Source organism: Gavia stellata, chromosome 2 (genome assembly GCF_030936135.1).
Source record: "Gavia stellata isolate bGavSte3 chromosome 2, bGavSte3.hap2, whole genome shotgun sequence".
NCBI classification, from domain to species: domain Eukaryota; kingdom Metazoa; phylum Chordata; class Aves; order Gaviiformes; family Gaviidae; genus Gavia; species Gavia stellata.
In genome coordinates, this window is record NC_082595.1 from 51,876,559 (window position 1) to 51,891,864 (window position 15,306).

Sequence of the window (15,306 nt, forward strand, 5' to 3'; positions counted from 1 at the left end):
CTGCATGTCTGTGTTAGCAGGACTGTTCTAGGATGCTAGTCTTCTTATAGGATGAAGCAGTGACCTTTCCACCATTTTAATGTATCTCTCTACTTTTACAGTGCTTGGTTGATACGGCAAGTATCTTTCTGCTTTGCATTTGGTTTTTATCTTTCAAGTTTTTGGAGCCTTTTTTTTTGCCGTACTCTTTGCAAGGAAGTAAGAAGTGTGACAGGAAGGTGTGATTTTTAATTTACACCAGAGTTCTCAACAAATAATGACTTTTCACACCCTGTTATTGCTGCTTAGCCTGGGGGAGGAGTTGTATGGCTACTGTTGTCATATCAAATTAAATCCACTCATGTAATTCAGAAAGACATTCTTCTTAAACTTAACCCTTTTAAGCTGTTGAAGTCTACTGGCACAAGAGCATAAGCTGAAGTGCATCTATTTTGGGGGTCTCTGTTGTTGGAAGGATGAAAATGGAAATGTTTTTATTCAAGGATGGTGCGTAGTTTTTTGTAATGCAGTGGACCAGATTCTGATGACGTTTGTGTGGATGAATCCTCATTTCAGCCTGGAGTTCACTGCAGGCTCAGGGTATGTGCGTGGATGTATTTTAAGCAAGGAAACGTTTGGCCAACGACGCCAGACACTTGCATTCTCACCTGAAAAATGTGCTTGAGTAATATCCTCTAATGCTGTTTGCTGTGGATTGCAAGCGTAGTCACGGAGTACTTAGTGCTCCTTTATGTAGTAGAGCTAAAACACACTAATAAGAAAATCACCCTTGGAGAGAGTTTTCAGTTGTCGAGGCGTTGGCAGAGCAGGACAAGCTTTGTCTTCACAAGGAATCTTCTCTTGAGGAGGTTGCTGTTGGTTTCGGTATGCGATGTACCCCCCTCGCGATTCAAGCCAGCCCTTCAGGGAAGGAGCACATGCTACGTGCTGGATTGATTCACCGGGGGGTTGGGGTCGGGGTCCGCACCCCACCGGCTCCTGGGGAGCGCTCCCCGCGCTCCTCCTTCCCAGGGAGGGCTGGAGCCTGAAGGATGGGACTAGCCAGCAACAGGGGGAGTAGTCCCCTCCCCTCCGTTTTCCAGGAGCTTTATTGCCCCTAATTGTTGGTAACTGAGGCTTAAGTGTTTGCTTGAGTACCTGCGTGGTGGTGCAGAGAGGGTTAAGGTGCTTGATTTACTATAAACATGTATGTGACAGACTCTTATCTGATGGTGGGGTTTTTTTTCTTTCTGTAAAATGTCAGCTATTTCCCGATGAGCGTGGTGGTGGCGAATTTCACACCTTTTTTCTTCTCTGTGTGGAAACCTGGGTGTTAATGGTACTGGAGCAGGTCGTGTTTTATAAGGAATGAGGCTGTCTCTTAGAGCAGAGAGAAAGCAGGGAAGGGAGAGGAGGTGAAGGAAGGGATCCAAGGAAACTGCCACTTGCAACAGGCATTAGTTGAATTATTTTGCACTATTTTTATTCATAGTATGTAAATGTAACATTGTTTGCTCAGTCCATTTTTCTCCTATGAAATGTTGGAGTTTGGTTTAGAGTTCAGCATAAAAATAATCCTCTCTTCTTGTTTCACAGTGAAATTTAGCATTGCACCACCTGAAGATGGAAAATTGGTCGGTTGATCAAGTCTGCAACTGGTTGAGACAAAGAAATTTAGGAGAACTAGTTCCTAAGTTTCGTGGTAAGCATTTTTGTTGTTTGTGGGGGGTTTATTTAGTATTTCTTTCTATGCCTTTAATTGGCACTACCTCCCTTGTTTTGGGGCATGTACATATATGCTAACTTCAGACTTTTATAGAAATTTATTAGGGTGAGAACTGACATAGATCTGATAAATCAAATAAGTGTGCAGCTTTATTAGGAATTCTTTGAGAAATGCTTGGGGATGAGATTAAGCCTGTATATAAATAGATACACCTTCTCAAATCAGAGCTGGCAGTTTAAAAGGCTTGACAGGGCCTATTTTATATTGTATAAATCTTTTGAAATAATGCAACTGTAGTGTGTAAGTGTTTTCTATCTGAGTATATAAACACTCTACAAAAGAGTGCATGAGAAACTGTTATGTGAACAGGCTATTTGTGTGCTCTCTTAAAAAGCTTGCTTACCTTCATTAATGGAGTAACAGCCTGGTGCGGTCTAAGCAAGGCCTGATTTAAAGCATTAAAATAGTCAGCTCTCTGCTTCTGTATGTTTCAGACTTGGCTTTTTGTGAGAGGAAGGTATCTGGCCAGTGACTAGGACTCCTGGCACTGCTTAGGAAAGGACAGTAGCTAAAACATCATCTTTTTAGCAGTTGAAGAAGACTGTCAGCAGTAGAAAGCATCCTTGCCTTTGAGCTGTCCTCCATCATCGTGTTTTTAGGTATATAGAATGTAACTGTAAATATAAAGTTATTTTGCAGTAATTCTTTAATCCCCTTCAATCTGCAGAAGAAGAAGTAAGTGGAGCAGCTCTTCTGGCTCTTAATGATCGTATGGTGCAGCAGCTGGTGAAGAAGATTGGGCACCAGGCAGTGCTGATGGACCTGATTAATAAATACCAGCAACAAAAAAACGGGCTAGAATCCCTTACCTACTGTTGTGAAAAAGCTTCTCCAAAATTCCCAGAAGTAGCCAGTGGGTGAGTTTGTACATGGCACAGAAAATGTCAGTCTGGGTATAGCTGTATTCTTTTCATAGAGTTTTAAAACTGGCATTTACTAGCTCTACAGCTGTAAGTTGTAACAGGTTTTTATACTCCGGATATCTGAAATGCACAATAAGGTTATTACCTTGTGGTTTTAAACAGGGCATCAACCTTCCTGAACAAGATCATTAATTAATTTAAACTGCTCTTTTAGGACCTAGTTTTCATTTGGATGAAGCATCGTCAAACTTTCACTATAGCTAAAATTTTCTGTATTTGTGATATTAAGCTTTTGAAGCACTTACTTTTAAATGTTTGCAAGCCTTGGAGTAAAATCATGATTTAGCCAGAGATAGTGTTTGTGTCACAGGTGTGTTTAAATTCAGTCTCTCAAAGGAAGCTCTGAATTTGATCTAGGTGTAAGCATTTAATAATCCCGCTGTGTGGAACTGGATAGACTTTTAGAAGACAAATCCCACAGAGGTTGTCTTCACTGAGCACGTTCTGGCTCTTGGTTGAGAAGTGTTTCTTTTTTTGTTTGTGGTTTCTTTTGAGGGGGCAGAGGTAGGTTGTTTGTAGTTTTTTGGGTTGGGTGTTTTGATGTGGATTGGTTGGGGGTTTTTGGGTTGGTTGGTTGGTTCTCCCCCACCCCTCCCCTCCATTCTGATCTATGGTAAGTCTTGCAGGATTATTTTTTCTGGGTGTCTTAGCTGAGGAGAGACATCCTGGGCTCTCAGAGTGGTCTCTTCTAAGCCCAAGAATTCTGATAGTAGAGAATGGCTTGCCATGGATGCAAAATGCTCTTTTTTGAAGGAAAGGACTCTAGCACTAAGCCTGCATTAGTACACAGAAGTAACCCAGTAGGAGTAGATCTGTAGAGCATTCTCTGTAGCATTTGCCTTCATCCGAAAGGAGTTCAGGTTGTGCACTCTGAGATGACTCCACAGTGCAAACCAAAGCATGGTAAACGGTGATGATTGGGTTATTTCCAACCAAATTGCACTCATGAACAGAACTAAATGGCTCATGTAGATACATCCTCTTGTCCTTGTGGAAGTATTTATGAAACCCCTTGGGTAAATGGTCCTGCATCATTGGAGGGAAGGGGGGGTGCAGGAAGAAAACAATGTCACCACATGTATGATTTATCACAGACCTCAAGTATGAAATGACAGCCAGTTTTGGTTCTCTGCACCAGGGTCCTGCCTCACTTGATTTATAGGAAGGTCCCTCTTTGGAGGTAGAGCAGGTGTCTGCTGTGAAGAAGACTACTGTATGTTGGCCCTGTACTTCATCCAAAGTTCCCTGTGTACTTCTCAAGTCCTGCAAGTCAGGCCTTGCTGTTTCACAAAGAACGTGCAGTTGCAGTAGTGCGAGGGCACAGCTTTTCTGTGAAGTTAGGCAGACTCCAAAAAAAAAATCAAATGCTCGAAATCCCAAGTATTAGTGAATATAATTTACCTTAACCTTTCCCTACGTAGTCTTCTTGCCTGGAAAATAAGATGCTGGTATTCGTCTTTTTACAGGGAAGTTAGGTAAATAAGCTGCTGTTTCTGAAACACTTCCTGTGTCGGAGTCAAGAACCACAGAATAAAACTCAAGCACATTTAAGAAATGCATTCAGTCATGTGTTTTAGGATGAGTAAAAAAACAAGATATTCTATGCAGTTTGGGGTATAGAATGATGAAAAGCTTCTGCAGTAAAAAGTTTTTTATTGTAAAACTAAAAGCTGTATCCTCATATGCAGATTGCTGTAACTGTCACTTCTTAAATCTGAAGAGCTTGTCTTAGTGATGTAATTTGAAAATATTTTGTCAGTTTGGTACATCTTGAAGAAAGTCCTCTAACAATAATTTCTGTTGACCTAATTCGGAGACTCATGAGTAGAATAAAGTGTATGAGACTCTTCTGAAGTAATGTAATAAAATTATTTTCTTTGTAAGCTACTTTGACACAGAGGAACAGAATATGTGACAAAACCAAAAATTTGTAGATCCACAATATATGTGAAGTGAACTCATGTTTCCTCTGTTGCTCAGTGATGTTAGGCTGAATTGCAGTCTTGGTTGCATGAGAAAGTCACTGCTCTAAGGTTCACTGTTAGTAGCATCCGTAGCTGTGTGGTCCTACAGTGGCACGGGACAAACTGAGTCTGTGTGTTTCTAGCCATTCTCCTGTGGTGCTTGAGCCCAGGTGAAAACCAACCAACTTTTCTGTTTTGCAGAATTATTTCTCAGCGAGGCCAGTTCCCAGAACTAACTCAGCCTGCCAGTACCAGGGCTAGGGCGGAGATAGCTTTACTCAGGGCAGGGGAGAAAGCAGCACCATAGCCATCTCCTGGGTCAGCTGAAACTGCCGTGGCACTTCCAAGAGTTGTCAGCAGTATTTCCGTGTTGTATTTCTCGCATGAATGCTCTCCCCAGTGCTTGTTGATGCACACCTGGCTGGCCATCTCTTTATCCTGGTGTCCTTAGCACATCTTTTAACTGTGTGTGAATTGTACTCAGCTCACCTCTCTGCTCAGTACAGAAATAAAGTAATTGGTTGGACATGGAGTTTTGAGTGTGGTAGGTGAGCACTTTCCGTGTGGAAGTAATGGACTTGTGAAAGGACACCAAATGTGACTTACATCTCCAGCAGTTTGGATTAGGACACAGAAATAGCATCCTGTGTCTGTCACTGGCAAGGTGGAAGCGTCAGGGTCATGCAGTAGAAACAGTGTTTATGTGCATATGAGGAGCTCACACAGATGTTACCAGGTAAATATCAAGATGCTTTCCAATTCCAAGATCGATTGTTTCCAGGAGCCACATAGACAACATACTGGATTTTTCTGGTTTTAACTGGATAGCTGAAAAAGAGATTTATTGATTCATGAAAAGGTGAAACTCCCCTTATAAACTTGACAAACAGTAATGTCACTTCCAATAATAGCTTTTTATGTGTGAGTGCAGCTGAGGCTGGAACAGTTTATAAAGTATCTTTGGAGTTTGGTGGTTCTGAAGAGATAAGGTACAGAACGGAAGCTATGCTCCCCTCCCCCCCGCCCCCCCAAAAAATGGTTGGTGGCTGCTGTGAATTCTTGGCATTGTAATAGTAGCCCCTATCTTAGCCCTGCCTTTCCCCAGTGCAGGGTAAAACTGTTGATGTTGGCTTCTACCAACAAAAGGAGAAGAAATAACAGGAAAATGAGGAGGGAGAGAGGTAGACGTAAAGGTTAAATGGAAAGCAGTGGTTTGGACTGGCACATAGCAAAGTGGGTATCTGGAGTTTTTGATGCTAGTGACAGGCCAGAATTGGAGCAAATAACCAGGAACAGCGGGATGCAGGAGGAGGTGACATGCGGTGAACTTCTAGAGTGGTTGAAGTAATGCAAAGCTGACTTGAAGGTTCAAGATAGACAACCTCCAGAAAAACACAAATGTTCAAGTTTCTAGTTGAGTAGCAACTGCCTTACAATACTGTGTAAATCTCTCTTTCCCCCCACCCCTTGCATATTTTAATGTTAGTTATTCCCAGAGATTAGGAGATGCCAGGCTATGGAGATGGCAGTTATCCTGCCACCCCGAGAAGGTTTATTTTCTTGGGTTTTGTAACTGTGTAGTAATTAGAATATCACTAGGCAGTATTATTTACAGTTTTCCTTTTAACTTGTCAGAGTTTGATAATTGAACTGAGAGATTGATTAAGAGACATAAGAATCACATAAAAACATGACTATTCAATCTGTTAATTCTTCTCCTTTTCTATTTCTGCCACTGGTATTTCAGAACCCTAAAATACCTATTTTCTATAAACTGCACAAAACTTGACAGTGGAAAATACTTTTTTCCGCCCCCCCCCCCCCCCCCCCTTTTTTTTTTTCTTTCAGGGCTACTGACAGACAAATGTTACATTCTTCTGGTCCTGTGGAGCAGAAAAAATATCTGTGCTCAACTGAAAATGAAGAAGGACTAATTGATCACAGAGTGCTAAAGCAAAAGTGAGTTTATAATGCATTAACTAATTTTTCCTTACCTTTTGAAAATGACATAAACACTTCTTTTTGCTTCATTAAGACTAAACAGATACTTTATAAAAAGTGATCTTAATTATTGGAGGCCAGGTTCAGGTATATCCAGTTATATTTAGAAAACAGCAGGAGCAGAAATGTATTAGGATTTGACTGAATGAAATAGTCTAATGGTGGTTTTTTTTCTACCCTCCATCCTTGGTCCTTGCTCACTATCTCATGTTGCCTCATACAGAGGCCAAGGTACAGGTTTGTCTGTTTGTCTAGTTTTTAAAAATCCTTGTTTACAGATGTGTTTTCAACAGCAATCTATCTGACAAATTAATCATTACAGAGTGGAATATGGCTATAAAAAATGGTGTGCTTGAGGCACCTTAAATATAGCACTTGGGAAGGTAGGCATGCTGGTTCCATTTGCATGCTCATTTTCCTTGGGTATCGAAATGAGTCGTCTTAAAAACTGCAGGCTAGGAGAGGAGGTTTTGTTGAGGTTCCTTTTTCTTCTTTTTTTCCTACACTTGCCTTTCCCCTTTGAGATGGGCAGTTAGTGTTGAAAGAGTGCCGTTCCTCTTTCAAGGCAGTTGTTTTCTTGTTTGCAAAGCTTTCTCTGCTGGTCATTACCCCCCTTTATTCCTGCCTGCTATAATTTCTCCCCCATAGATGTGACTGACAGCTTCACCATCAGTCTGATGTTCTGAGATAAGGGGATGTCTTTCGGTAAAAATGTCTATTTTATCAATTTAAAAAAAGTAACAAGGAGTTAGCGACAAGGCTGTCTGGGAACAGAGGAGAGGGCTTAGTGAATCACATAGTTAACGCTTTTAAAATAGAGTCCTGCTACGAGCTTCAAAAGAACAAAACAAAAACCCCAAACCCAAAGATTCTGTCAGCATCGTTGCCAATGAAACAAACCCAAATAACTTAAAACCCTCGGAATAACCCATTAAAATGATCTTGCAATGATGGTTTTTAGCCTGTACTTCTAAAGGATTCTTATTTTTAATTAATGATGAGTAATTTGCCTTGTGGTGTATAAAGAGTTTTAAATGCGTTGTGTGAATGAGCGTAACCCAGAATAGACTGGCTTTAGGAAATGTTCTCAGCAAATGCTGTCAGTAGTAGCTTTCAAAGGCCCATAATGGCCTGTTAAGGGAAAGGCACCACAAAAGAGCAGTGCCAATTCACCCTGGGGCAAAGGAGCAGAAGAGGAGGGAAGACTGCTGCTGTAAATGGAAGTGCCCCTTCTGGGTGAAGTAGTAGATGCACTAGAAGTCAGTGGAGCTGTGATGATTTGTCGTCTTGAAGACCTGAGTAAATTTTATGAGGGCTTCTCTTTAAAGGTCAGATGAGAAGCTGGCAAACGTCTTCATAACAGCTGATTTAGCTGACTGAATATGGAACTGAACAGCCCTTGCACCCATTAACTGCTGCGCTAGGTTCATCCCTAACTAAATACTATTTTTGGAGGTGGATGCTGTTTAGATATGTCTATGACTTGACCCACACTGATGAATGTGATATTATATAGTTTAGGTTTGATCTTTTTGGGTTTTTTTTCTATCTTCCTGCCTTCCTTTCCCTACACTTACTGCATTTTCAACAACCAATGGAAAATTGTCATGTTTTATATGCTTGAGGGGATTATGCCAGCTATAAGCAGGTTGTGAAGAGTTGAACAAGATGTTTGTTTTGGAAATTTGATTATGGAAACAGAAAAAGTTGCTTTGACTATAATGCAATGATGGATTCTTAGCCTAGAGTATAAAAGTAACCGCCCCTGTCGATTCTGCTAATGTACTTACTCTGAAAGCTGGGTTGGTTGGTTTGTTTGTTTTTCACTCAAGTTCCAGCCTATAGATTTATGTGCCATGGTGAAAAGTGGGTTTTCACATCAAATTAATGGTGGCTATTTTTTGTGTTTTGGTATAATGTTCATCTGACATTTCTGTTAGATCAAGTAGTGGATTTTTTCTATTGCTTTAAATCTGGAATGTTTAAAGTCTGTGCATGGGTTTCCTCCCCCCCCGTCTCTTATCTTAACTAATGGGGAAAGGGAAGCTGTAGTAATACAGGGAGGTGGTTCTGCAAATAAAATGCTCTGGACTGTCTTATTCTGAATAAGAAAGAAGGTAGGTACCCATTTCTCACCAGCCAGGCCAGATTTGGAAAAGCAGCTAAGAACAGTGACAGCTTTCCATTCTTTAGCGGGGGTTCCCACCTCACCCATTTATTTGGTAGCAGAGCAATTCATATAAGCACTTATAGAGCCAATTCTGCCGGGGGTTAGTTTAATTCAGTGGGGTTGGTTTATATGTGCAGTTCAAATGGTTGATATTTGGCCAGAGTTACATTTGTAGCCTCTTGTCTCCTCATTTATCCCAACTGAAAAAGATTTTTTTTTTTGTGGTGTTTGTTGGGGGTTTGGGGGGGGTTTTTTGTTTGTTTGTTTGTTTTTCAAAAAGACCCATGCAACTACAGCTTCAATAACAGGCATGGTTTTGCTTGAAATTAATTCGTGGGTGCTTTTATAGATTATTAGTGCTGGTGAATTGCCTCAAAGTTTCTCTGTATCTTTCCTCTGTAGATAGTCCTAAAAACTGTGTTAAATACACTCTTCTGTATTACTAAATATTCCAAAAATATCAAAGAAGATTGTTTAAACACAAAAATAAAGAGTAAGTGGATGCAGCAATTGTATAATTTTATTTTTCATGTATTGAAATTTTGCATTAGTATAACCAGATGAGGTTTGCAGCTTATCTCAGTGGAATAACTTTTTTTTGCTAGCAACTACTGAAGTAAAAACAGCCAGTCTTTTTGTTAATCTCCCAAGCAGATTAATCTTGAAGCAGTGCTCTTCTGTGAAGACAGTAAGACAGCTACAGAGGATGATGCAATAAATACATTTCCCCTATACCTGCTTTTCTGTATCGGAGTACCGGCAGTTCGGTGACTCCTGGCAGCCCGCTGTTTATCTTGTTGCTAAGACAGAGGCTGTCATTACTTGTAAATACCTGACACTGCTTTTATTGGTTGGTTTATATGTCCTGTCTGCCTTTCCTCAAGGTGTTTGTTTATCAGATGACATCCCTAACGTATCCCTTTCTCACTCTTTCCAATATGACGGACCAGCTGTTTTCCTTCAGGAGTGATGTCCTGGTACAGGTTTATTTGTACATCTATTTTTTTCTACAAAAACGCGTTCTGTAGCTCTTGAGCGTTCTGTAATAGATTTACTGTCTGAACACTTTGAAGTAATTTGCTCAGAGCAGGCTTATGTGCGCAAACAGGATAACCGATCTTCTGGCCAGCCTTGACAGCCTTGAACTTCTCTATTTGCTGTGAATTTGGAAGACGTGGTCAGTGTTCAACTAAACCTGGGCCTGCTAAGTGTTCATATACCAACAAGGCCATTGCCAGCATTGACAGTATATTGGTGCTGGTGCCCACATAAATTTGGGCTGATACCAAGGACAATGCATCGGAATTTTTTTTTTTTTTAAATAAACTTGGCTCCCGTCTCCAAGATGGCTGTGCTGGCCTGCATGGTTGCAAACCACCGTTCATCTGTTCGCTCAGTGAAGCCAGCTTGCCTGCTGCAAGCCCTCTCGAGGTCAGGCACACGCCAGCATGCACTAGTGCAACGTTTGAACTAGTAACACCCTGCTGATAGGGACTGAAGGCGAGCAGAGCGCAGAGCCACGTCAACAATGCTGCACATCTCCTTAGCTAGGGTAGTCTTGCGTGTAGTTCGGTTGGACTGCAGGCAACTGCACTGACTACTGGGTAGCTGCACCTGAGGTGTGTTTTAGTTTTGACATGTCATTCTGCTCATGATCTCTATAGAGCTCCTTCCTTTGCTTCCCCAATACTCACACATCAACGCTGTTGGTCTGTGTTTAATGTGTTTTGTCAGAAACACACTTATGCTTGTACTTTAAAAAGAAGAAAAGGGGGGGGGGGGAAGAGAAGCTAGCCTGAAAAATTGTCACTTAGTCAATTATTTCAGACGATTTTGCTCCCTGTACGCAAGAAAGCAAATATTACTTTTATATGTATACATATATACACATATGCAGCTACAGTCCTACAAAGAAAATCTCAGCTGGACTGTGCCCTTTATATATAGCTTAAAAGTTTCTTAGTTTCTATGCAGAAACCTTATTGTTGATATCATCAGAATTATTTCTAGTAGATGTGATGATCTTTTCTTCAGTTAGTTCATATGGACATGAAAAGCGGCCATAAAAAACATGTGAAGTCTTTGACAATGGTCAGTAGTAGAAGAAAAGAAGTGCTGTCTTACTGCTTTGTTCAGAAGTACAGACATCAGAAGTTTCCTTTGATTATACCTTTACAATAACTAATGTTTAGGGATTCCAAAACCGTAAGTTGCATCTAGCCCATTAATTTTTACAGTGATTAATTGAATCTTTCTTCTATAAATTTGTCTCAATACTTCTGAAGCTATTTATTGTTTCGATAGTAGATTCCCCTTTTGAATGATGTATCATAATAGAAAAATAATTCCTTCTTTTTTGTTTTAATGACTCCTGATAATTTCCACTTCAATTGTTATTCCATCTTGATAAAAACTGTTACATCTGTGGGTGTTGGTTTGTTTTGTGTAGGGTCTGAGGGAGATTCTTTAAACTTAGGTTTTCAATTTATGTGGTTGTGATAATTTCTGCCACTTTTTAAGTCAGCATTTCATGTCTCTGTCATTGCAGCAGGAAGCTTAAGAATTAAAAAAAAATAGATGACTCTCTGTGCTTGTTGCCTCAATGTTTTGGAAGTCAAAGCAACTGAACTCATGCTTTTGGAGTGCTTGAGGTCAGCAGAGCTGAATTTACTGATATGGTGCTGTGAGTCTTCCACAAAAGTTTGGAGGAAAAAGAAATGTTAAATCTCCTTTCTTCCATACCAGAAATAAGCCAAGTCTTACAAATTACTTGCAGGAGCTACTAACTGCACTGCCTTGTTAAGATCTAGCAAAGTCATAAAAACAATGACCACAAAAAAACCCAAATACATAAAATTCTTTGGATACAGTGTAACACATCTTTCATGGGTGAATGCAAATAAATGCTGTTTCATTAAAATGGCCTGATTTAGCTGGCAGTTCTGTCAGTCAGATTCCCCAAGGAGCATTTTCTCTCGCCCTGTCTGTAACCTACAGCTGCTGCCTCGCGTGAGATGGAAGTGCAGAGCCTTCACTTACGTGATGCGACTCTTCAGAATGGCAACTGTTGAAAAATCTTGAATCCCTCTAGAAGAAGATTGTGTTTGCATCTCAACCTTTCTTTAAAGCTGATTTAATTTTTTCTGTAACTTTGTGCTCATATTGAATGTGATGATTTCTATAGCAAGGGTACTACAGGAAAAGCTGAAACTGGAGCTGCTCTGGGAAATGGGCAGCTACGGTGTGTTTGTCAGCTCCCGTGTCCTAGCGTTACTGAAGCTAACACTGCTGCGGGCAACTTCTTGTTCAGTCTAAAGGATACATGCCCCTACGTTTAGTGGGAACTGAAAAAATAAGACATCATCAAGCAATAGGTAGACTGCAAATCCCAGGCTTTAGGGAATAACTGGGAAACTCTGCATTTGATCGGGCACAGATCTCAGAAATGCGAATAGAAGAGAGAGCCCTATTTTATCCTACTATTGGGAGGGGAAAAAGAGTTTCTTCTGATATTTCATCATCTGTCATCATTTCTTCCTTTTGATGGAAATAACCTTTACAAACTTAAATATTGTCATAAAGTTGAAAGCATATAATACATGTGTTAGTGAAATGGAACATTTTCTACAGCTGCAGACTTTTTCTTTCCTTCACATCTGCAAGCTCCAGGTTTTTTCTTTTCTGTTTCTTCCTTGGCTTTGTAGTCATGGACTCTTTTTCCAGCCTACAAATCTTCAGACTGGAGTCTCTTGCTGGTGTTTGGTGTAGACATGGGAAAGGCTAGGCCTTCACCTGTGAAAAATGGGCATCTATTGCGGCTCCACCCATGTGCTGAGTTTTATCTGGATGTGCCAAATATGGGAACCTACTGATGTCAGCAAGTTTCTACTCACCTGAGATGTCCTCTGTGTTACTGAGGCCTAAGCTGATACAAGATGTAGCAATGGGTGCCATAGACTCATGGACTTCAGTAAAGTAGACATACAATGAGAAAAGCATGTAGCACACAGTCTATTTATGCCTGTGCTCAGTTGTCCTTTAAGTCACCTTTTTTTTTTTTTAAATGAACTAAATAGATGCAGGAAACTGATCCTTCTTAACAGTATGCTCAGAAGCTTAAAAATGACAAAATCATAGGATCTAGTGTTTGAACCTGTTTCTAGGTCTCTACTGCACTTTGCACAGCTATCTTGATTGAGCTGTCTATATTGATGCCAAGATTATTTTTACTGACTTGTTACAGCTAATTCAGGCAGTTTTGTGTCTCTGCATGAGGTTGTACAGGACGCTGAGCTTGGAGACCATGATCTAAAACCTTCATCAAATGATCTGGTTGATGCTGCAAGTGTGTAAAATCTTTGCCTTGTTAGCAGTAAAACAAGATATTCCCTGGGATTAGGGATCCCAGGGGTTATATAATTCAAATAGGTGGGGGGGTTGGGGTTTGGTTTTTTGCTTTGTTTTGGGGTTTTTTTGTTTTTTTGCCAGCTGAAGGAGACAAGCAGTTCCTCCCAAAATTATGTTGTTTTATAGTTTCATGTGTCAGTAAACATGCTGTGCGTGAGCAGTGTATGGTTGGAATGGAGCCAAAGAAAGAAATAGCTGTGTGAAAGAGTGCTGTGACTTAGTACAGTAAGTAAAGTGGTCATTTGCAAAAGCTGAGTGGTCAAAAGCTCTGTGATTAGTTGTGTCCTTGCTGAGGAGATGCTTCTTAGGATGCAGTTCCATATTGCAGCTAAACATAGAGACCAGCTTGCTTCCTCTGTGCTGGTATTTGTCTCACCTCAGGGGGAACTATTTTGGGGACCTAAACAGTGAGAAAACTAAACCAAGAAGAAAAATGAAGAATTTAATCACTGTAGCTTCTTGAAGTAACTTGCTGCACAGTTAGAAGCTTGCCAGTACCAGTAAGAAAGGGGTAGAGACATGTGACAGCGGGGGAAGAGGGGGACTGACATTTGGCCGCAGCTAGCCGTCAGATTGATTTAGCTGCAGCATCAAATGTCTCAAGAACTGAGAGGAGAGAAAAGAAAAGATGTAGTAATTTGCATTTTGGGATCTTGATCTTATCCCTGTCTCAGGCTAGCTAGAAGACCAGAGGGGAATTGTTAGAAACAGGCTGCGTATATTTGTACCTAAATCTGTAGCTGTAATACTGTTCTCCACAATCAAGGAAGGTCTTGGCTGTATGCATAAATCACAGTGCACGTACAGTTTAACTGAACTGTTCTTGTAGTTAAACAAGCTGGCATGCGAGCATTTCTGGGGATAAAGTTTAGTGAGGAGTTGTGTCTCTTTTCAAACAAACTTGTATTTCACTCTAAAATATTACTGCACATTTAACATGATTGCCCAACAGCGATGATTTCAGCAAAAGCTAGTAAAATACTTAATGTCTTGCACTGTGGAGACTAAAGGAATTTTTGGATCTTGTTTGGACAGCAAGGAAGTACTTTCTGTGTTGGGTAAGGCTGAAGAGAAATGGAATTTGGAGTATTTTTGTTTAACTGGTAAATGTGAAGGGACTGGTGGAGGGGAGGATTACCATGCCTCCCTGGCTATTATCCATCCCAACTCCAAGAAAATTTCATTTTCTTCAAGTAACTGAGTACAGTTCAGTTTGCCTGAATGGAACCTGCTAAACTGTTCTGCTTTTTGAAATAGCAATTCAGCTTCAATGGTATTATCAACAACAGAATTTCATTGCTGTTCAGCTACAAATTACTGCACGTTTTAAACTTCTGTAAATTTTTGAGCTAGTTTAAAGATAGTGTGTTAAAAATAGTATGTAGTAACTTGCAGCCTGTCTGCTACATCGCTTTCATCAGTAAAGCTAGTGGAAGTACAGGATTCAAAGTCATAGGCTGCAGAGCTCCTCACTGGTGCTACATTGAACATCTGCACTTTATTTGCATAGGAGGGATTTCCAAGTGATTTCAGAATTTGGGTTCGCTTTTATTTTCCCATTTGTGTATTAATTTATCACCAAAAAAGGACATGAATGTGTCTGTGTGGATATGTTTGTTACTTCTCATGCAGTTTTTCCTTCTTCTGAGACTGTAAAGTACTATTAGAAGTTCACTACAGTTTGCATCTACTGTTAACCATCTGTGTCCCATAAAATCTGGCAAGCTTGGAGAGACAGCAGCCTTGGCCATTTTGTACCTGTTTTGCATGGGGGAACGGTAGTGCTGTGAGTACTGCTACTACTGTTAATATGAGGATCAGATTGATACCAAAGTCTTAAACAATTTAGTTAGCATACAAAGAACAGACCCTTTTGTGCAAACTTTGTACAGATAAGTTAAGAAGATAACTGCGTCACATAAGCTGAAATATGCGTTAGTTTTCCTGGAAACGGGCTGGCTGTGGTGACTGGCTGTATTGGGTTATGTTGATGTTGTTTACCTGGAGATAAACAGTATAATGAGATACAGCACCTTGGAGGAGCTTCTGGGTCACCTGATAATGACTGATATACAA

General features: G+C 40.4%; 1 protein-coding gene across 1 annotated transcript in view; it reads left to right on the forward strand.

Moving 5' to 3' along the window:
- The first annotated feature begins 1,602 nt into the window (after positions 1-1,602).
- SAMD3 (sterile alpha motif domain containing 3) overlaps positions 1,603-15,306 on the forward strand; it is a 38,362-nt gene continuing 24,658 nt past the window's right edge. Inside the window, exons 1-3 of the mRNA XM_009807471.2 lie at positions 1,603-1,681; positions 2,433-2,622; positions 6,501-6,611. Of these exons, the coding sequence (XP_009805773.1) occupies positions 1,603-1,681; positions 2,433-2,622; positions 6,501-6,611 (380 nt within the window). The remainder of the gene's footprint in view (positions 1,682-2,432; positions 2,623-6,500; positions 6,612-15,306) is intronic.